We start from the raw sequence: 24,219 nt of genomic DNA on the forward strand, positions 1-24,219 counted from the left end.
ACCGACCGAGTGAATGTCAGCTTGTGTTACACCGACCGAGTGAACTTCAGCTTGTGTTACACCGACCGAGTGAATGTCAGCTTGTGTTACACCGACCGAGTGAACGTCAGCTTGTGTTACACCGACCGAGTGAATGTCAGCTTGTGTTACACCGACCGAGTGAATGTCAGCTTGTGTTACACCGACCGAGTGAATGTCAGCTTGTGTTACACCGACCGAGTGAATGTCAGCTTGTGTTACACCGACCGAGTGAATGTCAGCTTGTGTTACACCGACCGAGTGAATGTCAGCTTGTGTTACACCGACCGAGTGAACGTCAGCTTGTGTTACACCGACCGAGTGAACTTCAGCTTGTGTTACACCGACCGAGTGAACGTCAGTTTGTGTTACACCGACCGAGTGAATGTCAGCTTGTGTTACACCGACCGAGTGAATGTCAGCTTGTGTTACACCGACCGAGTGAACTTCAGCTTGTGTTACACCGACCGAGTGAACGTCAGTTTGTGTTACACCGACCGAGTGAATATCAGCTTGTGTTACAACGACTGAGTGAATGTCAGCTTGTGTTACACCGACCGAGTGAACGTCAGCTTGTTACACCGACCGAGTGAACGTCAGCTTGTGTTACACCGACCGAGTGAAGGTCAGCTTGTGTTACACCGACCGAGTGAAGGTCAGCTTGTGTTACACCGACCGAGTGAATGTCAGCTTGTGTTACACCGACCGAGTGAATGTCAGCTTGTGTTACACCGACCGAGTGAATGTCAGCTTGTGTTACACCGACCGAGTGAACTTAAGCTTGTGTTACACCGACCGAGTGAACGTCAGTTTGTGTTACACCGACCGAGTGAATGTCAGCTTGTGTTACACCGACCGAGTGAATGTCAGCTTGTGTTACACCGACCGAGTGAACTTCAGCTTGTGTTACACCGACCGAGTGAACGTCAGTTTGTGTTACACCGACCGAGTGAATATCAGCTTGTGTTACAACGACTGAGTGAATGTCAGCTTGTGTTACACCGACCGAGTGAACGTCAGCTTGTGTTACACCGACTGAGTGAACGTCAGCTTGTGTTACACCGACCGAGTGAATGTCAGCTTGTGTTACACCGACCGAGTGAATGTCAGCTTGTGTTACACCGACCGAGTGAACGTCAGTTTGTTACACCGACCGAGTGAATGTCAGTTTGTGTTACACCCAGTTTGTGTTACACCGACCGAGTGAACGTCAGCTTGTGTTACACCGACCGAGTGAATGTCAGCTTGTGTTACACCGACCGAGTGAATGTCAGCTTGTGTTACACCGACCGAGTGAACTTCAGCTTGTGTTACACCGACCGAGTGAACGTCAGTTTGTGTTACACCGACCGAGTGAATATCAGCTTGTGTTACAACGACTGAGTGAATGTCAGCTTGTGTTACACCGACCGAGTGAACGTCAGCTTGTGTTACACCGACCGAGTGAACGTCAGCTTGTGTTACACCGACCGAGTGAATGTCAGCTTGTGTTACACCGACCGAGTGAATGTCAGCTTGTGTTACACCGACCGAGTGAACTTCAGCTTGTGTTACACCGACCGAGTGAACGTCAGTTTGTGCTACACTGACTGAGTGAATGTCAGTTTGTGTTACACCCAGTTTGTGTTACACCGACCGAGTGAACGTCAGCTTGTGTTACACCGACCGAGTGAACGTCAGCTTGTGTTACACCGACCGAGTGAAGGTCAGCTTGTGTTACACCGACCGAGTGAATGTCAGCTTGTGTTACAACGACTGAGTGAATGTCAGCTTGTGTTACACCGACCGAGTGAACGTCAGCTTGTGTTACACCGACCGAGTGAACGTCAGTTTGTGTTACACCGACCGAGTGAACGTCAGCTTGTGTTACACCGACCGAGTGAACCTCAGCTTGTGTTACACCGACCGAGTGAACCTCAGCTTGTGTTACACCGACCGAGTGAACCTCAGCTTGTGTTACACCGACCGAGTGAACCTCAGCTTGTGTTACACCGACCGAGTGAACGTCAGCTTGTGTTACACCGACCGAGTGAACCTCAGCTTGTGTTACACCGACCGAGTGAACGTCAGCTTGTGTTACACCGACCGAGTGAACGTCAGCTTGTGTTACACCGACCGAGTGAACGTCAGCTTGTGTTACACCGTCAGCTTGTGTTACATCGACCGGGTGAACGTCAGCTTGTGTTACACCGACCGAGTGAACGTCAGTTTGTGTTACACCGACCGAGTGAACCGACTGAGTGAACCTCAGCTTGTGTTACACCGACCGAGTGAACCTCAGCTTGTGTTACACCGACCGAGTGAACCTCAGCTTGTGTTACACCGACCGAGTGAAGGTCAGCTTGTGTTACACCGACCGAGTGAACCTCAGCTTGTGTTACACCGACCGAGTGAACCTCAGCTTGTGTTACACCGACCGAGTGAACGTCAGTTTGTGTTACACCCAGTTTGTGTTACACCGACCGAGTGAACGTCAGCTTGTGTTACACTGACCGAGTGAACGTCAGTTTGTGTTACACCGACCGAGTGAAGGTCAGCTTGTGTTACACCGACCGAGTGAAGGTCAGCTTGTGTTACACCGACCGAGTGAATGTCAGCTTGTGTTACACCGACCGAGTGAATGTCAGCTTGTGTTACACCGACCGAGTGAACGTCAGCTTGTGTTACACCGACCGAGTGAACGTCAGCTTGTGTTACACCCAGTTTGTGTTACACCGACCGAGTGAACGTCAGCTTGTGTTACACCGACCGAGTGAACGTCCGTTTGTGTTACACCGACCGAGTGAAGGTCAGCTTGTGTTACACCGACCGAGTGAATGTCAGCTTGTGTTACACCGACCGAATGAACGTCAGCTTGTGTTACACCGACCGAGTGAACTTCAGCTTGTGTTACACCGACCGAGTGAACGTCAGTTTGTGTTACACCGACCGAGTGAATGTCAGCTTGTGTTACACCGACCGAGTGAATGTCAGCTTGTGTTACACCGACCGAGTGAACTTCAGCTTGTGTTACACCGACCGAGTGAACGTCAGTTTGTGTTACACCGACCGAGTGAATATCAGCTTGTGTTACAACGACTGAGTGAATGTCAGCTTGTGTTACACCGACCGAGTGAACGTCAGCTTGTTACACCGACCGAGTGAACGTCAGCTTGTGTTACACCGACCGAGTGAAGGTCAGCTTGTGTTACACCGACCGAGTGAAGGTCAGCTTGTGTTACACCGACCGAGTGAATGTCAGCTTGTGTTACACCGACCGAGTGAATGTCAGCTTGTGTTACACCGACCGAGTGAATGTCAGCTTGTGTTACACCGACCGAGTGAACTTCAGCTTGTGTTACACCGACCGAGTGAAGGTCAGCTTGTGTTACACCGACCGAGTGAACCTCAGCTTGTGTTACACCGACCGAGTGAACCTCAGCTTGTGTTACACCGACCGAGTGAACGTCAGTTTGTGTTACACCCAGTTTGTGTTACACCGACCGAGTGAACGTCAGCTTGTGTTACACCGACCGAGTGAACGTCAGTTTGTGTTACACCGACCGAGTGAATGTCAGCTTGTGTTACACCGACCGAGTGAATGTCAGCTTGTGTTACACCGACCGAGTGAACTTCAGCTTGTGTTACACCGACCGAGTGAACGTCAGTTTGTGTTACACCGACCGAGTGAATATCAGCTTGTGTTACAACGACTGAGTGAATGTCAGCTTGTGTTACACCGACCGAGTGAACGTCAGCTTGTGTTACACCGACTGAGTGAACGTCAGCTTGTGTTACACCGACCGAGTGAATGTCAGCTTGTGTTACACCGACCGAGTGAATGTCAGCTTGTGTTACACCGACCGAGTGAACGTCAGTTTGTTACACCGACCGAGTGAATGTCAGTTTGTGTTACACCCAGTTTGTGTTACACCGACCGAGTGAACGTCAGCTTGTGTTACACCGACCGAGTGAATGTCAGCTTGTGTTACACCGACCGAGTGAATGTCAGCTTGTGTTACACCGACCGAGTGAACTTCAGCTTGTGTTACACCGACCGAGTGAACGTCAGTTTGTGTTACACCGACCGAGTGAATATCAGCTTGTGTTACAACGACTGAGTGAATGTCAGCTTGTGTTACACCGACCGAGTGAACGTCAGCTTGTGTTACACCGACCGAGTGAAGGTCAGCTTGTGTTACACCGACCGAGTGAACCTCAGCTTGTGTTACACCGACCGAGTGAACCTCAGCTTGTGTTACACCGACCGAGTGAACGTCAGTTTGTGTTACACCCAGTTTGTGTTACACCGACCGAGTGAACGTCAGCTTGTGTTACACTGACCGAGTGAACGTCAGTTTGTGTTACACCGACCGAGTGAAGGTCAGCTTGTGTTACACCGACCGAGTGAAGGTCAGCTTGTGTTACACCGACCGAGTGAATGTCAGCTTGTGTTACACCGACCGAGTGAATGTCAGCTTGTGTTACACCGACCGAGTGAACGTCAGCTTGTGTTACACCGACCGAGTGAAGGTCAGCTTGTGTTACACCGACCGAGTGAAGGTCAGCTTGTGTTACACCGACCGAGTGAAGGTCAGCTTGTGTTACACCGACCGAGTGAAGGTCAGCTTGTGTTACACCGACCGAGTGAACGTCAGCTTGTGTTACACCGACCGAGTGAACGTCAGCTTGTGTTACACCGACCGAGTGAACGTCAGCTTGTGTTACACCCAGTTTGTGTTACACCGACCGAGTGAACGTCAGCTTGTGTTACACCGACCGAGTGAACGTCCGTTTGTGTTACACCGACCGAGTGAAGGTCAGCTTGTGTTACACCGACCGAGTGAAGGTCAGCTTGTGTTACACCGACCGAGTGAATGTCAGCTTGTGTTACACCGACCGAGTGAACGTCAGTTTGTGTTACACCGACCGAGTGAAGGTCAGCTTGTGTTACACCGACCGAGTGAAGGTCAGCTTGTGTTACACCGACCGAGTGAACGTCAGTTTGTGTTACACCGACCGAGTGAAGGTCAGCTTGTGTTACACCGACCGAGTGAAGGTCAGCTTGTGTTACACCGACCGAGTGAAGGTCAGCTTGTGTTACACCGACCGAGTGAACGTCAGTTTGTGTTACACCGACCGAGTGAACGTCAGTTTGTTACACCGACCGAGTGAAGGTCAGCTTGTGTTACACCGACCGAGTGAATGTCAGCTTGTGTTACACCGACCGAGTGAAGGTCAGCTTGTGTTACACCGACCGAGTGAACGTCAGTTTGTGTTACACCGACCGAGTGAACGTCAGTTTGTTACACCGACCGAGTGAAGGTCAGCTTGTGTTACACCGACCGAGTGAAGGTCAGCTTGTGTTACACCGACCGAGTGAACGTCAGCTTGTGTTACACCGACCGAGTGAACGTCAGCTTGTGTTACACCGACCGAGTGAACGTCAGCTTGTGTTACACCCAGTTTGTGTTACACCGACCGAGTGAACGTCAGCTTGTGTTACACCGACCGAGTGAACGTCCGTTTGTGTTACACCGACCGAGTGAAGGTCAGCTTGTGTTACACCGACCGAGTGAAGGTCAGCTTGTGTTACACCGACCGAGTGAATGTCAGCTTGTGTTACACCGACCGAGTGAACGTCAGTTTGTGTTACACCGACCGAGTGAAGGTCAGCTTGTGTTACACCGACCGAGTGAAGGTCAGCTTGTGTTACACCGACCGAGTGAACGTCAGTTTGTGTTACACCGACCGAGTGAAGGTCAGCTTGTGTTACACCGACCGAGTGAAGGTCAGCTTGTGTTACACCGACCGAGTGAAGGTCAGCTTGTGTTACACCGACCGAGTGAACGTCAGTTTGTGTTACACCGACCGAGTGAAGGTCAGCTTGTGTTACACCGACCGAGTGAAGGTCAGCTTGTGTTACACCGACCGAGTGAATGTCAGCTTGTGTTACACCGACCGAGTGAACGTCAGTTTGTGTTACACCGACCGAGTGAACGTCAGTTTGTTACACCGACCGAGTGAAGGTCAGCTTGTGTTACACCCAGTTTGTGTTACACCGACCGAGTGAACGTCAGCTTGTGTTACACCGACCGAGTGAATGTCAGTTTGTGTTACACCGACCGAGTGAACGTCAGCTTGTGTTACACCGACCGAGTGAATGTCAGTTTGGGTTACACCGACTGAGTGAATGTCAGTTTGTGTTACACCGACCGAGTGAACGTCAGCTTGTGTTACACCGATCGAGTGAACGTCAGCTTGTGTTACACCGACTGAGCGAATATCAGCTTGTGTTACACCGACTGAGTGAATGTCAGCTTGTGTTTTCTCAGTTTGGAGACTGTAGAAAAACTGAAAAAATAGACGGTTGTATCTAGGGTTGTGTATCGTTTGTATTTTAATGATTCCGATTCCTAATTTCAATTCCATTTAAGGTAAAAAAAAAAAAAAAAAACTTTAGATATCATTCAAATTTAGTCTATTAAAACATTTAATTGTGGCTGAATATCCTGAACAGAAATGAACAGGCTAAAGAACACTTACACAAGGAACTTATTTAAAAATTCCATAGAAAAACAACTAGCCTAACTAATATAAATTTCAAGCTTTATTAAAGACAAGTAAACACGCAGTAATTAAAAAAGAACAAATAAAAAATTAGCATTCGCAACAATTAGATACAACTGAAGAAAGATACAATTAAAATATTGTTTTAAGATTTTCAGGTATTCAGGTTCACAAACTAATCAAATATAAAATAATGCAGTTTATAAATAAAATTCACATTACAAATATAGTTATAATACAAAAGTTATTCAGTGAAGAACGAGTGAATATTCTCGTTTGATTAGTGTTATTATAGAGCAGGAATATTAGCGTTATTATAGAGCGGGAATATTAGCGTTATTATAGAGCGGGAATATTAGCGTTATTATAGAGACTGCAGGAATATTAGTATTATTATAGAGCGGGAATATTAGTGTTATTATAGAGCGGGAATATTAGTGTTATTATAGAGTAGGAATATTAGCGTTATTATAGAGACGGCAGGAATATTAGTGTTATTATAGAGCGGGAATATTAGCGTTATTATAGAGCGGGAATATTAGTGTTATTATTATAGAGCAGGAATATTAGCGTTATTATAGAGACAGCAGGAATATTAGTGTTATTATAGAGCAGGAATATTAGTGTTATTATAGAGACGGCAGGAATATTAGCGTTATTATAGAGCGGGAATATTAGCATTATTATAGAGCGGGAATATTAGTGTTATTATAGAGCGTGAATATTAGTTTTATAGAGCGGGAATATTAGCGTTATTATAGAGCAGGAATATTAGCGTTATTATAGAGCAGGAATATTAGTGTTATAGAGACGGCAGGAATATTAGCGTTATTATAGAGCAGGAATATTAGCGTTATTATAGAGACAGCAGGAATATTAGTGTTATTATAGAGCAGGAATATTAGTGTTATTATAGAGACGGCAGGAATATTAGTGTTATTATAGAGCGGGAATATTAGCATTATTATAGAGCGGGAATATTAGTGTTATTATAGAGCGTGAATATTAGTTTTATTATAGAGCGGGAATATCAGTGTTATTATAGAGCGGGAATATCAGCGTTATTATAGAGCGGGAATATTAGTGTTATTATAGAGCGGGAATATCAGTGTTATTATAGAGCGGGAATATCAGTGTTATTATAGAGCGGGAATATTAGAGCGGGAATATCAGTGTTATTATAGAGCGGGAATATCAGTGTTATTATAGAGCGGGAATATCAGTGTTATTATAGAGCGGGAATATTAGTGTTATTATAGAGCGGGAATATCAGTGTTATTATAGAGCGGGAATATCAGTGTTATTATAGAGCGGGAATATTAGCGTTATTATAGAGCGGGAATATTAGCGTTATTATAGAGCAGGAATATTAGGCTGCTGTCACTTTAAGAGCCGCACGGATCTAATACACTGATACACATGTTCAGCACAGAAATCAGAGCCTCTCGCGCTTCAATGGTTAAAGTCATATTGAAATTATCACAGAGGAATCGAAATTTTAATTTTATAACAAGTATCCGATTCCTGTCCTCAAGTATTTGATTCACAACCTTAGTTGTGACTTCTAAAAGTGGCAGTACTAGTGATGCTGTACTAGTATGAACAGGTTCTGGTTGGTGTTTCATTGCCTTTAGATCGTAAAGTGTGTAAACATCAAAATGTTTTTTCCGCCTCGTTTCGTCCATCCATTCCTCTCTGGAGTTTGTGCTTTATTCATTTATTGCCCTGATGTTAAAGAAGTGTGTGTGTGTGTGTGTGTCCCGTGACCCAGTTTATTGTCCTGCAGTCGGACTCCGCATGTCTTAGTGATGCCGCTTGCGTAATGGACGATGTGACAAAGCCTTACGCTGATGGTTCCACTATTATCAGACACAAAACGAAATGAAACGAGTCTGACCTGTTTACGGAAATTGCATTGTCAGATCGTGTCTGAAAGGGACAGTTCGTGTTCGAGGACACACACATGCATGTGTTTGCCTTCAGTCCCCTGATCGCCAGCACAGTGTGTGTGTGTGTGTATGTGTGTGAATCTGAGTCGTACTGAACTGAGTCACCCTTAAATCACAAGAAACAAACGTATAATACTTTTAGTTCCCGTTAAGATTTTTGCATTGATATTATTTTTTGTAAATATCACCTCAAATTCTCACTACTCTAGTGCACAAAATAATAATACAGGGTTCGTACAAGTGCTTGAGGGACCTGCATTTGACTGTTTGAAATGTAAGTCCTGGAAAACCCTTGAAGCCATATTTCAGAAAAGGCACTTGAAAAGTGCTTGAATTATTGAAATTAGTGTTTAATTTATTTATTTTTGGGGGGCAGTGTTTGATGAGTGCTGGTTGTAGTCTTCGAAATTCCAAAAAAGTAGTTCTTAAAGTCCTTGAAAGTCATGGAATTTAATTTTTCAGAATATGTATGAACCCTGATATTATACATGGAAAAGTATATCTACACTTTAGTCTTCTTCTTCTTCTTCTTCTTCTTCTTCTTCTTCTTCTTCTTCTTCTTCTTCTTCTTCTTCTTCTTCTTCTTCTTCTTCTTCTTCTTCTTATTATTATATAAATACATATTTATTTATTTAATTATTTATTTATTGGGTAATATATTACCAATATAAATTTTAATATATAATATTATAATAAATAAATCACACATACACACACACACACACACACATATGCATATATACAATTTATTATTTGTTAAAATGAAAAAAAAAAAAAAAAATATATATATATATATATATATATATATATATATATATATATATATATATATATATATATATATATATATATATATATTTATTTATTTATTTATTTATTTATTTATTTATTTATTAATATTTATTTATTTTTAATTTATTAATTTACAAAAAATTAATTTATGCCCGGTTTAATTAAAAAAAAAATTATATATATATATATATATATATATATATATATATATATATATATATATATATATATATTTACACATGTTATAATTTACACGTGTGTGTGTGTGTTTGTCATGTATATATGTGTATATTGACCATTTAAATGTTTTATATATTATATTATTATATAATTGGTAACACTTCACAGTAATGTTTCATTTGTTAATATTAGCTAACATGAACTTGAGCAATACATTTGTTACTGTATTTATTAATCTTTTTTAGGATTTGTTGCTAAAAATAGTTATTAATTGTTTGTTCATGTTAGTTCATAGTGCATTAACTAATGTTAACCGATACAACTTTAGATTTGAATAATGTATTAGTAAATGTTGAAATTAACATTAAAAAAAATGCTGTAAAAGCTGTAGAATTATTAGTTCATATTAACTAAAGAAACCTTAATGTAAAGTGTTACCACACAATTCATATATCATTTTTCTAAATATTACAATTATATATTTAAAAACAGTATTGATGTGATACCATGGTACAGATCGTAATATCATGGTACTTTGATATATACTATAACCATGTTCATATACTGCCATATTACATGCATGTCTGTAAAACTGTGGTATTACCATGGTACAACTTCCCAAAATGTCATGGTGTTGCTATTGTAGCGATCCGTGGCGGTTTGACGTCATCTGTGTGTTTTTCTCCTGCAGTTACACACACTGGTGGTCTGACGGAGTGCTGGCGTTCCTCCCGTTACCGTATGATGAAGGTGATCACTTTACACAGCCATAAACACCCATATGAGAGACGTGAGGCTACATATTAACCAGAAACCCCAGTGAGAATTAAAATGTCCTGATCATTTACTCCACGTCATCCAAGATGTTCATGTCTTTCTTTCCTCAGTCGAAAAGATATGAAAACTTTGGAAATATCTAAATATAATTTTTTGTCAATATGGCACACCCCTAATGTACAGCATTCATTTTTATTTCTTCAGGTCTTAAAAAGCCTTAAATGTGCCTTTAAGAAGTGTGCAGAACCCTGTGATTGACTGATATGAGTTCTGTGTGTTGATCATAGTGTGTGTGTCCGTTTCAGCCCAGTGTGAGAACAACAGAAGGAAGGTTGTGGTGAAGCGAGTGAACCGATATGACGAGAGCATCGACATCTACACCGAGTCCTTCAAACCGTACGAGCTCACCTCGTTCGACGACACCTTCAGCATCGCCATGACCAACTCCTCGAGGTCAGAGTTCACACACCGTTACATGAACACACACTTCTCAACCGGAGCTTTTCATGCTGGGGGCTTCAACAATCCTTTTTTTCATTTTTATAAAAAGCTCTTTAAATATCACATCTATGAGAAAAATAATATTATAAGTACATAGTATTTTGTGTTTTATTTTTAAGTATTTATTTATTTATTTATTTATTTATGTATAAATAAATATTTAAGGTAATTCAAGTAAATATTTATTTTTGTATTTGTTTGTTTAAATTCATATTTAATTAAAATTCATATTTAATTTAAGTAAATATTTGTTTATTTTTGTTTACTTATTTATTTTTGAATTAATATTTAAGTCAATATTTATTTTAATATTAAAGTAAATATTTATTTATTTAAATGAATATTCAATTAAATATTAATTTAAATGTTTAAGTAAATATTAAACTATTTATTTATTCAAATGAATTCCTAAGTAAATATTGATTTAAAAATTAAGTTTAATATTTATTTATAATATTATCTTTTGTTTTTGTTTATGTAAATAAATATTTAAGTAAAAAGCTATTTAACTGCGTAAATATTTACTAAAATAATTTTTTTTAATGAATACTCAAGTAAATATTTATTTAAATATTACTGTAAATATTTATTTATTAGTTTATTTTTTGTATATTTATTTAAATGGATATTCAAGTAAATATCAATTTAAATGTTTAAGTAAATATTAATTAAAGTACATATTTATTTATTTAAATTAAGTAAATATTTCTAAGATTATCTTTTGTTTGTTTATTTATGTAAATAAATATTTAAGTAAAAAGCTATTTAAATATCTAAATATTAACTAAAATAATATCTTTTTTTAAATGAATATTCAAGTAAATAGTTATTTAAACATTACTGTAAATATTTATTTATTAGTTTATTTTTTTAATATTTATTTAAATGAATATTCAAGTAAATATCAATTTAAATGTTTAAGAAAATATGAATTAAAGTACATATTTATTTATTTAAACTAATTCTTAAGTAAATATTTATTTATTTATATTCATTATATTTTGTCTATTTATTTATTTATTTAAATCAATATTTAAGTAAAAAGCTATTTAAATATTCAAGTAAATATTAATTTAATATTAAAGTAAATATTTATTTATTGGTTTATTTATTTAAATGGATTTTACATTAAAAATCAATTTAATTATTAAAGTAAATATTTATTTCTTACAGGTTTGGAACGACAGTAAATGACAACACAATTTTTTATTTTTGCTGAACTATCCCTTTAAATGTTAAATGTTTTTCTACATTTACCAAAAAAGATTAATATTAATGCTTATGCATGATTTCTCTTTCTTGTCTTTTATTTTAGGGACTTCATGCCGAAGTCTGTCGGGCTCGACCCCAGTCCGTTTACAGTTCGCAAGCCAGACGAGAGCGCGAAGTCTGTGTTGGGGTGAGTTTGAGATATTCATCGGGACCTATGATGCTTTTTGTCCATGTTCATCTTTCTTCAGTGTGTAGTGTTGCTGTTAGAGCCTGAGAAGCTCCAGTTCTTCTCTATATCAGTGTCAGTGTTTCTGAACTCCTGAAACGCCTCCATTGTATCTTGAGTTTCTTCTGGGAATGAACACGTCACAATATTCCTCATTATAATAATTAAATAATTCATTAGGTATACCTAATGAACGCATTGTTTCATCTGGATTGTTCTATCCTTTGCTGCCAGAAAAAATGTTTTAGTTAATTGGATCAGTGATAAATCCCCATCTCTTAAAGGTTGACATTTAGTCACTTTTGACTTTTGTATTCACATGCATTACATCAAAAAACATGCCAGTTTTATAAAGTCTGGACGCCATATCTGGACTATTTGGAAACTCATCTTCGCCCTTTTATTAAGTAATTTTGTGTATAACTCTCTGGATGTTGAACCTTTGTCCTCTTCTGCATCTTTTTAAAATATGTTATTGTTTTGTTTTTATTCTCTAATCTGTTTTATTATGGTCTAGTCCTGTTTTATATACAAATCTTTTATTTTGCATTGAATTGTATTTGATGTCTTGTTATATTTGTATTTTAATGAAAATTCAATAAACATAATTATAAGATAAATAATAATAATTAATGCGCAGTATAAAGGGGCGGGGCCTGGTTGAGTTAGTTAGTAGTGTGTTAAACTGGCGGTTATGGTAAGGGGCGGGACATTTCCCCAAACACACTCGAAGCGCTCGACCAATCACAACACACTGCTCCAGCCGAGCAAAAAAAAACAATGTCAATATGTGAAAAATAATACGCCCTCTTTAAGAAAAACACAAACTCTCATGTACAGTCAGTGACCTTCTCTGCTGGAAAACCAATCAGTGATTTCACTCGTGTTTCTAGTGTGTGAATATGTATCGTGCATAAGCAGCTGTCTGATGTTGTTCAGAACGGGAATCTACCTTATGTACTTGAAAACAAGTTGATTTGTGCTTTAATATGCTTTAATATGATAAATATTGAGATCTGTGTGCGCTGAGCTTCTCTTCCCGGCAATGTTTCCTGCAGGATTTTGTTTTTGCGGCCACTCGTAAAACAATAATGCCAAATATATACTTAATAATCAGGAGCACCGCTGTTGAATCTCCAATGGCAAAAACAACAATTAAGTACTATAAAGTACTATATATATATATATGTATGTGTATATGTATATGTATAAGTTGTGAGATTGTGAATTGTAATGAAAGGGAAAGATTGGCACATAAACAGTATAATGATAGTAAATATTCAACACAACTTTATACTTTTATTCAGGCATTAAATTAATCAAAAGTGACAGTTAAGACATTATTAATGTGTTACAAAAGATTATATTTAAAATAAATGCTGTTCTTTCGAATTTTCTGTTGAAAATTCAGTTTTGCCGTCATAGGAATACAATTTTAAATATATTACAATAGTACATTTTAAATATGTATGTATTATATTTTCGATTATCTATTATATACACACACACACACACACACACAGTCAAACCAAAATTTATTCAGATGCCTTCAGCATTCCTCACATTATCACAGTTTATTCACTATAGTTTAGAAAATGATAATAAAAGTTGATATTTGACTGGTTTTGTCCATCCTTCGGTTAGACTGTCTCACACATGAATTATGTTGAATATCTGTCAGCTGTTAAATTTAACTACACTATTAGATAATACCAGTTTAGCTCAACCAATCACCAAGCAATGCTTCATTTTGTTCAGTCTGTGTGTGAAAAGGTCTGTGGTGTAATAATATCACGATACAGTAATTCTGCGATAATGATACGTCATGATATCTGTCTAACTATGAAAACAAAATGCCAATGAAAAGGTGAAGTGCAGGTTTTCTCTCTTTATTCAAGTCCAAAACTGTTAGAAAACAGCACAAAAAGTTTTTAAATCTGTAAATTAAACATTTTATGCTTAAACTTTTTAAAAGCTGAAACTTTTCTTTCTGTGTAAACTGACAATTTAAACAGAATCAAGATTATTTTTCTTACCCCATGGACAGATCATTGACAGATCATTTTACTTGCAAAAACTAAGCAACATTTTTTTTATTATTTCCCCAGAAAACAAGGCTTAATATCTTATCTAATTTTACTCATCTAGTAATTTTTTTTGATATTTGGACTGGAAACAAGACAAAAATACAAAGTAAGAAAAGCATTTTTTGCAGTGTAATAAGCAGAGTGTGTGTGTTGTGGACCCGTCTATTGGCGCACATTACTAACACGCTCTTTAAATAACAAAAAAAATACCTCGCCATTGACTTTAGACCAGGTCTCAGTTGGTCAGTGGCTCAGTCTATTTCAGTTCCTCAATAGCAACGCTCATCAATGCTCCTGAACACACACTCGTTCTCAGACCAGCGGGCCATGGGCCACAGATGAGCACAAATGCATTTGCTATTTAAACAACGTGTCGCAGGAATTGAAAATGAAAACTGCGTCGGGCTGAAACTAGTAAAACACACTTGCGTCGCGCCTGGCGCTGCATTGCACTGAGTGTATGATAGGGCCCATAATGTAACTATCCATGATACATATTGGTGCATATTTGTATTGCGATATTTTGTGACATGATATATTGTTACACCCCTTATGATTTAAATAGACGCGAGACAGTGCCTTCTTCCAGCTTGCATATTCAAAAGCGGCTCTAATGGTGCGTTCACACCGGACCCGAATAGCGCGTCAGGCGCGAGTGATTTCAATGTTAAGTCTATGCAAAGACTTGCGGCGCGGTAGACGGGAATACGCTTCATTCGCGCGTCAAGTTCGTGCGAATGGCGCGAATTGAGCATCTGGCGCGTTAAGCGCGAATGATTTTATTAGTGCTTTTTGTGCATTCACGCGTTTGACGCGAATTCGCGTCTGCCACCCGAGTTGAAAAATCTGAACTTCTGCGTCAATTCGCGCCGTTAACCAATCAGGAGCCTGCTTGCTGCTGTCACGTGGTGAAGTGACAGTTTATAATGTTATTTTATGTTTGGCCTCAATAAATTATTTTGTAATATGACTAAAATGCACAATAAAGCAAATCTTTCACATAAAAACTCAATTTCAATATATGAGAGATACTCATTTTGTATTGAATGCTATTTATTCCATATTTATTCTAGATTATATGAAATATTATTAATCTAATGTAAAGACAACAAACACGATTTAGTGTATAAAAACTAAAAAAAAAATCACAGGGCAGGTTTCACTTTTGGAGGCTGGCTCCATTTATTATCAAAACAAAAATAAATGACAGATTAGGTGCGTGAGAGGGTGAACCTCGCGCCGGGCTGTACAGCGCGGGCTCGTCAGGCAGCGACCACTCGAGGCCGAGGCTTATACGGCCTACACTGTCCTCGTCAGCGTCCTCACCGTTAGGTCCACCAAACCTAGCTCCTGGAGCAAATTGTGAAACTCCTGGAACCCTCTGGGGGGTCTGGTGGACCCGAGTACAGCCACGATGTCCCCGTACGCAGCTGTTTCTGCTCTCCAGAGCATATACAGTACCAGTCAAAAGTTTGGAAACATTACTATTTTTAATGTTTTTGAAAGAAGTCTCTTATGCTCATCAAGCCTGCAGTTTAAAAACAACAGCAAAAAAAAAAAACAGTAATATTATGAAATATTATTACAATTTAAAATAATGGTTCTCTTTTTTAATATACTTTAAAATGTAATTTATTTTTGTGATGCAAAGCTGAATTTTCATCAGCAAGTACTCCAGTCTTTGGTGTCTTATGATCCTTCAGAAATCATTCTAATATGATGATTTATGATCAATGTTGGAAACAGTTGTGCTGCTTAATATTTTTTTATAACCTGAGATACTTTTTTCAGGATTATTTGATGAATAAAAAGTTAAAAAGAACTGTATTTATTTAGAATAGAAATATTTTGTAACAATATACACTACCGTTCAAAAGTTTGGGAACAATAACTATTTTTTTTTTTAAGAAACTTAAACTTAAAAGAAAATTCTTTTTTTTAAGAATTAGTACTTTAATTCAACAAGGATGCGTTAAATTGATAAAAGGTGATGGTAACGATTTATATTGTTAGAAATGTTTTTATTTTGAATAAATGCTGTTTTTAAGAATAAATGCTGTTAACGTTTTACTCATCAATGAATCCTGAAAAAAGTATTCCAAAAAAATATATTAAACAGCACAACTGTTTCCATCATTGATAATAACTGTGTATCAAATCATCATATTAGAATGATTTCTGAAGGATCATAAGACACCAAAGACTGGAGTACTTGCTGATGAAAATTCAGCTTTGCATCACAAAAATAAATTACATTTTAAAGTATATTAAAAAAGAGAACCATTATTTTAAATTGTAATAATATTTCATAATATTACTGTTTTTTAAAAATAGTAATGTTTCCAAACTTTTGACTGGTACTGTACGAGCAGTGACTCTCTCGATTAATGCTAATGCTAATGCTCGATAAACATCTAAAAAAGATGGCCGCCAAGGGGTTTCGAAACCTTCGCCTCCGGATTTCGCCTCAGACGCGCGTAAATTTCACTTCAAACTTTTGTTTTTACGCGTGTCAATTTTGCTCTTGACGCGCGAATTAACACAAAGTGGTCAAGCGTATAACTAGACGCAGCAGGCGCGAATTTGGCGCGCTATTCGCGTCCGGTGTGAACGCACAGTTAGTGTTTTGCAAGAGTATGAATGGCAAAGATGAGTTGATTTTGATGCATTTTTCTTCCGTTGATCTTCCCTCTGTTGGTTTGCAGTAATAAGTCGAGTAAGGAGGACCTGGTGTTGCAGAGGAAGACGGCGGCCAGCGCTCCTCCTCCTCCCACTGAAGAGCAGATCTCCAGCAGTTCTGAGGATGACTCTGAGGAAGAGCGTGAGGATGATGGCACCGGGTCTCAGCGCTCCACGCCGATCAGACTCGGCGATCCGAGCGACAGCATCCGCACACACGAGGTACCACATCCGCTTCATATTAAAGGGTTCATTCACCCAAAGATGAAAACTCTGTCAGTAATGACTCTCCCTCATGTTGTTCAACCCCGCAAGACTTTCGTTCATCTTCAGAACACAAATGAAGATATTTCTGATGAGATCTGAGAGCTGTCTCACTCCTCCATAGGCTTCTAGGTAATCGAGATCTGCCATCCCAGAAAAGTTAGTAAAGACATCGTTAAAATAGTCCAAGTGACTACAGTGGCTCAACCTTAAAGGCCATGTTGCATGTTTTTTTTTTGTTTTTTTTTATTAATATAACGTTGTATGAAAATACCATATGAAAAGTAAATGCAGGATTAAAAATTGTTTTGCAAGACATAAGGGCACAAATTTAATAGAAAATGTGACAGTTTCCTTGACCGTGTTGAAAAAGCGCTTTTTTCCACCATCGCGTCATATGACGTCACATGAGGTAGTCGTTTGGCTCTGCATTCGCGCTCAGTGCGGAGTAGGTTGGTATTCAGTTGGAGCGGTCGTGATTCAGTGTGTTTTCTGTGCTTATTGTATTTCAATTAATCATCGTCGTGGTAAATGATTGTGAATTATGGCCTGTCAGGACATCGAGTCCACAGGTTTCCGAATAAGAAAAAGGACTTCACTTCTGCTTCTGCTTTGAAAAACGCGGTAGTGTGTAGCGTTCACTATAGACCGAATGATTATAATCCCGGCGATATGTGCACACTGTCCCGGCTCCTTCATCGGGTCGCCCGGTGACGGTCCGCCGTCAGCATGTGGTTCGGCCGCCAGCGGGAAACATGACGCTCACGGATCCGTCAGAGATCACTTATTGTACATCTGTTTTACAAAATGTGCCTTGTCTTAATTTAATTCATTAACATATCCTACATAAACTTGTAATGTAATGCATTTATGTGTTTGTTATTAGTCTGCAGCCGACACTATTATTATTTTTATTATAAATATAATATATTATGTTCTATAATTCATTTTCAATCTGTACAAACCGACTTTAATGTTTGTGTTGGCTGTTTCTACATATAAAGTTTTTGTACAGTAAGACAGTTGTGATTGTGATCATTTTTTTTATTCATCGTCACCAAATGGGTCAATTCAAAGCCTTTATAAAGTCCCTCTTCCTCTGGAAACTGTCTCCTAATGGCTGACACACACAACACATGCAGGTAAGGGTCTAAGTACTAGCTTTGCTATTGCCTGATACATGATGATAATAATCTGTACAGTATTGTGATCTGAGCATAGTGTTATACATATCGTCGGCTAACGTGAATACATCTATAAGCTAACGCTGTTCTCTCGCCCTGTTCTCCTCACACCACAACTCACCGTTGTTCTGTCTAACCCTGGCCTGTCCTGCTCACTTGGCTTCATATCAGGCTCATAATTATATGATATCATCATATATATCAATTATATATGAATTATATATATATCATACGAGTAAACATTTAGGCTACAATTCCCCCAGCTTTCCGAGCTGTCATTGCGATCCATTGCTTTCCTATTCGCTAGTTGATTTTCTTTGACCGCTCCACCTCATGTTACGTCACTTCAGGTTCGGCGGTTTAAGCGATTTTCAAATGCGGAAGTAAAAGTTTCTCACAAAAACGACTCCAGAAGCCTAAATAGCGTTTTATAAGTATATGTTTATATTTAAATCTAGTTCCTACATTATTTTTCTATACATTGGCTTACTGGGTACTCTAACCTGCAACATGGGCTTTAAGTTTATTAAAGGGGTCATATAATGGTACATGCACTTTTACAAGTTGATTGTACTGAAATGTGTGTTGGCGGTGCCTGTACACAACCAGCATATAATGATAAAAATCCATCCAGTGTTTTTTTTTTAGCTCCTTATATGTTTTCCCGTCTCAAATCAAGCCGTCACAAGATCGGACGCCCCTCCCACGATTGTTGTCAATCATCATAGTCCGTCATTGTTGATACGCTGGAGCACTGTGTATGTGCAGAATGGCGTCTAAGCGAGTGTGGTGTTCTGTTCTTGGGTGTAATGAGGAACACAGCATCATGTTGATGCTCCTAAATCCGAACCGCTGAAGACGCAGTGGCTGAGTTTGTTCTCGAAGGGAATATTCCCCATGATCAACGTCAATGCTTTCATGTTTGTGCGAATCATTTCACACACCAGACTGCTTTACACACGAGGGTCAGTATAAAGCTATAGTAAGAAGTTTTTCATGACCATTAGCTGTAACATCAATCTGTCAATGAACTAATGTATCAGTAAACACATAACGTTCGTATCTCACTCCTCTTCCCTGCCAGTACACACAAAGATAGATCAAAGTGACATTACGTTAACCAACCATTCAGAAGCGTCCCGTTCGAGCCTTAATTGTCGAACTTCTTCGGGGCCGTCATCTTGTTCCGGGTCCGACTCCGGTTCAAATTGATACGGTTGCACAGATGTGTCCTCAGAGACTCCCACTGCCATTCTTCAAAATATACCCTCAACTGGTGTCAAGGCAACACTCCACATGTGTGTTGTCAAAACGCCCACAGAACAGAGGGGCGGAGTCAGCAAAGCTCATTATCATTTAAAGACACATGCACTGAAACGGCGTGCTGAAAACAGAGCTGTTTTTGACCAGGTAAAATGAGTGTTTTCTTACAATATTAATGAGAATTTTTAATTAAAGTATATTACAGACTTTTAATTTAGACCCTAAAGAATCATATTAGCTTGTACAAAAATGGCATTATATGACCCCTTTAAGTGACGAGAATACTTTTTGTGCGCAAAAAAACACAAAAATAATGACTTTATTCAACTCTTCATTTTCTTCGGTTTCTCTGAGTGAGAACAGCCTCTGTAATAGTGAGCCTCTGTTCTACCTAGTGTGTAATGAGTGTGTTGCAGGCCTGTGCTTTATCGGCTCTTCCCATCCTCTACACTCCCACTTTCCCACAGCTTTACACGCACGTTTCTACAGACTTTCTGCAACTCTGAGGTGTGAACACCCAGGCTAAAACAGGGGGGTTCATGACACTTTTAATGTAAAAGCTGTATGCAACATTAAATAAAACAGTACAGCTGTTCAAAATAGAGCACTTTTACAGTTTCTGCTGTATTTATTTTTCATGCATCACACCAGAAATTAAAAGTAAAGTGCATTGCATTGTGGGATACTGTATTATACCTACAGATGATTAGTGTAGTGTGTGCTGCATGCATACTGCATGCTACCGCCTCAAAAGTAGTGTGTACTGCAGAATGCCATTGTGGACCTTCAGGTTCAGTCTGAGAAACAGGGAAATAAAGTTCCCATGTCAAGTGGTTTTGATCTGAGCCGACTGGAGCGCTCGGTGAGATCGTGTCAGACAGGACCGGTGATGTTTCATTAGTTCTGGAGTGGTTCTGCTTGATGAAATACAGCAAATGATCTTCTCTAGGGGCTCTGAATGGAGGCCATAAGGTGGCATTAAAGTTCAGTGTGTCCTCCGTGTGGAAATGAGTCTGTGCCGGCGGGAGATTGAGTTTGAGGAAGTTTTTAACAAATACTTATGATTGGAAATGTGATGCGACCATGAGGGAACTGGAGTCGTGTCCTGGTTCAGTTTTGATTCTTTATTTATGCACCACAAATTACATGATGTGCTGATTAATCAAATTAATCACACATCAAATTTGTCTGAGAAATTACCCCACAAAAGATCATTTAAAGTCATTACTGTGTTACATAATAAAAGCGTCAAATAGACAATTAGTAAAAGTAGCTTTAGAAATAAATATTTGATTTGATTTCAACATTGCATTTATTACACCTAAACTTTTAGGTGACAATTTTTTTTTTTTTTTTTTAGAAGCTGCATCTGAATTGGTATTTAGATATATTTACAGACCAAAACAATTCTTTCTTGAAAAATATCTACTTTTATGTTCCGCAAAATATCTACTTTTATGTTCCGCAAAACAAAGAAAGTCAAACAGGTTTGAAATGACATGAGGGTGAATAATTGAAAATAAACATCATTTAAATTTTGGGCAAAATATCCCCAAAATATATATTTTTTATATTTATATTTTATTCTTTATGTAATGATACTCCAAATAAGAAAGTAAAATTGCCAGTAGGTGCTGGTAAATGTTTAAATGAGTAAGTCATTGAATCATTGGTTCACCCGATTGATTCGTTCAAACGGCTGATTCATTCAGAAATGAAGTAAATGGCTCTATGAATGAGTTCACTAGATTGATTCATTCAGAAACGAAGCACCGCTGTGTGTTACTCTGAGACACACAACACTTCTGCTCTGGTTTTATAGGTCATATTTTCATTGGCAAAATTGTGCAAAAACAGACAATATGTGTAAAATATAACACAATATTAACTTCTTATTTATTGAACCGTCATAAAATCAACATCACATTTACACTTGTGCTATTCAGGACAAAAACAGCACTCCTGTGATATTGCTTAACAATATCATATGATATAAATATGAGACAACAACCCATACGGGGCATTTTTTCCCTGATATCTTGAATTCTATGGTCATTCTAACTGTATTCTATAGGCTTCATCACAGTGAGTTGTTGCTCTGCTTCATGTTCATCAATCAACTGCATAAATGTAAGATGAACTACAGGTCTGAGGCGGCCGCGTGCGTTAAATCATTTCAATGCCTTATTTAACTAATTAATTAAACTAACGTGTTAAATCGACACCCAAATACATATTAAATGCATTAAATCATTAACTATTACATATGAGCCCTTATAATAATGCTATCTGAGTTGAATGAGTTTCTGAAGAGTGGATTCTCCTGTCTCTTCCGTCCTCTCCTCGTCCTCGCTCTGTAAGTAGTGTGTATTATCTGAGCGAGTGAGGCTGTTTTCAGGGGCTTTGTGTGAATCTGTGTGTGTGTGTCCGCACTCAGATGCCCTCGCTGAACAATACGCCCTGATCCGCTCTTTATTAATTCTCCACTGTGATTCTGATGATGCCGTAATCGGGTTTATATCCTGGAGAAACTGATGTTACCTTGGGCTGAGGACACATCATCCTTTAAACTTGTTTTCCCAGAATTCTTCCTGTTGGATCTGTATAGTGTCAGTCCCGGTGAACAGTTGACTCTTTCACATAGTCCTTTCGACTTTGTAACTAACGAATAATGTCAACTAACTGAGACAATATTGCTCATAATGCAATGCAGAGAGAAAAAAACTTTACAAATATTTATAGATTGCAAAATGCAATGATATACCGGTATTATAATTTGTAATAATATTGATATATATATATAGACCCTGATTTTTTTTTTTGCATGTTTAAGAAAATTAAAGTTATTTATCGATGGATGAATGCATTGTAAAAAAATTGTGTGTGTATATATATATATATATATATATATATATATATATATATATATATATATATATATATACATATACATATATCAATTATTTATTATTTACATAATTTTCTTATTTTTTATATTTTAATGGGGTAATTGAAAGTTCATCAAAATGCATGTATGGTTATGCATGTATTCATAAAACTTTAACAGTTATATATATATGCATAAAAAATACATATATAAATTAATTCTTGGTTATATATATATATATATATATATATATATATATATATATATATATATATATATATATATATATATATATATATATTAATGGTTTAATGTCTAATTTGTCTAATTAATTTGTTTAATACAACTTTTAAACAATTTATTTTATAGATAATTGTTTATTATTTATATATATATATATTTTCTTTTTATGTTGCATATATATATATATATATATATATATATATATATATATATATATATATATATATATAAATATGTATGTATGTATACTTTTTTTGATATGTAGGCTATTTATATAAATACATGTAAATGTATTTTTATTAGGGCTGTCAAAAGATTAATCGCGATTAATCGCATCCAAAATAAAAGTTTGTTTTTAATAATATATGTGTGTGTACTGTGTATAATTAAATTTGTATATATAAATACACACACATGCATGTATATATTTAAGAAAAATGTGTTATTTATATATAAAAAAATATATATTTATATATAATATAAACTATATAAATATATATACAGTATATGTATGCAAATATTTCTTAAAAGGGTTGCTTATATATACAAAATAATTATACACAGTACACACACATATATTATGTAAACACAAACTTTTATTTTGGATGCGATTAATCGCGATTAATCTTTTGACAGCCCTAATTTTTATGTATGTATATTTTATTGGATTTATTTTTGCATGTTTCACATTGGAGGGTTTCTGATGCATTCACCGGCTCAAACTCTCTCCTTTGTCTCTCGGACCGAGCGAATGACTCAAGGTTTCTGTCGTGTCTCCATGCCAACAAGGCCATTTGGATTTATTTACCTTTAGAGACACTGAAGGTGGGATTGAGGGAAAGAACAGAGGGATTTTAATGGATGGTGGATGAATGAATGAGGACACACTCAGGACTTTAATGAATAATATGAATACAGAGGCTTCTCCTCTCTGGATTCCTTCTTTCTGTTTTAGTTTTTTTTTATTCAGTTTATTTTTCTGTTTTGATTTTTTTGATTTCTGTTTTAATGGTTACATTAATCTTTAATAATCAATACGATTTATAATTAATTCCTCAATTTAATTAAATCATGAATAATGTTTTTAGGGCCATATAATATCAGTTTTATTTTTTCCCAAAGAAAATTCCATTTCATTTTTAACCAAATTCTGTTTTCCGTTTTAATTGTTTAATTAAATAAAAAATAAATAAAAAAGCATGTCTTTTCAATTAAATTCATAGAACTTTAACAGTTTAATAATGTATTTCTGAAATTCTGTTTTAAATGTTCTGGAGTTATTATTTAATACACATTTATTGTTAACAAAACATTAACAAATTGTCACTATTACTTGCATTTACTTGCATCACATTAGTGTGTTTGATCTGTGTGTTGATTCTAGGGTCCTTTTGCTTTGGTTTAAGGA

The 24,219-nt window shown here is 37.5% G+C and overlaps 1 protein-coding gene across 1 annotated transcript in view; it reads left to right on the forward strand.

The window, feature by feature from the left end:
* Nucleotides 1-24,219, forward strand: part of fig4a (FIG4 phosphoinositide 5-phosphatase a) — a 127,648-nt gene that overhangs the window by 67,697 nt on the left and 35,732 nt on the right. The window contains 4 exon segments of the mRNA XM_079887779.1: nt 10,180-10,238; nt 10,571-10,718; nt 12,082-12,165; nt 16,997-17,192. Coding sequence (XP_079743905.1) covers nt 10,180-10,238; nt 10,571-10,718; nt 12,082-12,165; nt 16,997-17,192 — 487 coding nt within the window.

This window comes from Squalius cephalus (genome assembly GCF_949319135.1).
Source record: "Squalius cephalus genome assembly, chromosome: 12".
Taxonomy (NCBI): domain Eukaryota; kingdom Metazoa; phylum Chordata; class Actinopteri; order Cypriniformes; family Leuciscidae; genus Squalius; species Squalius cephalus.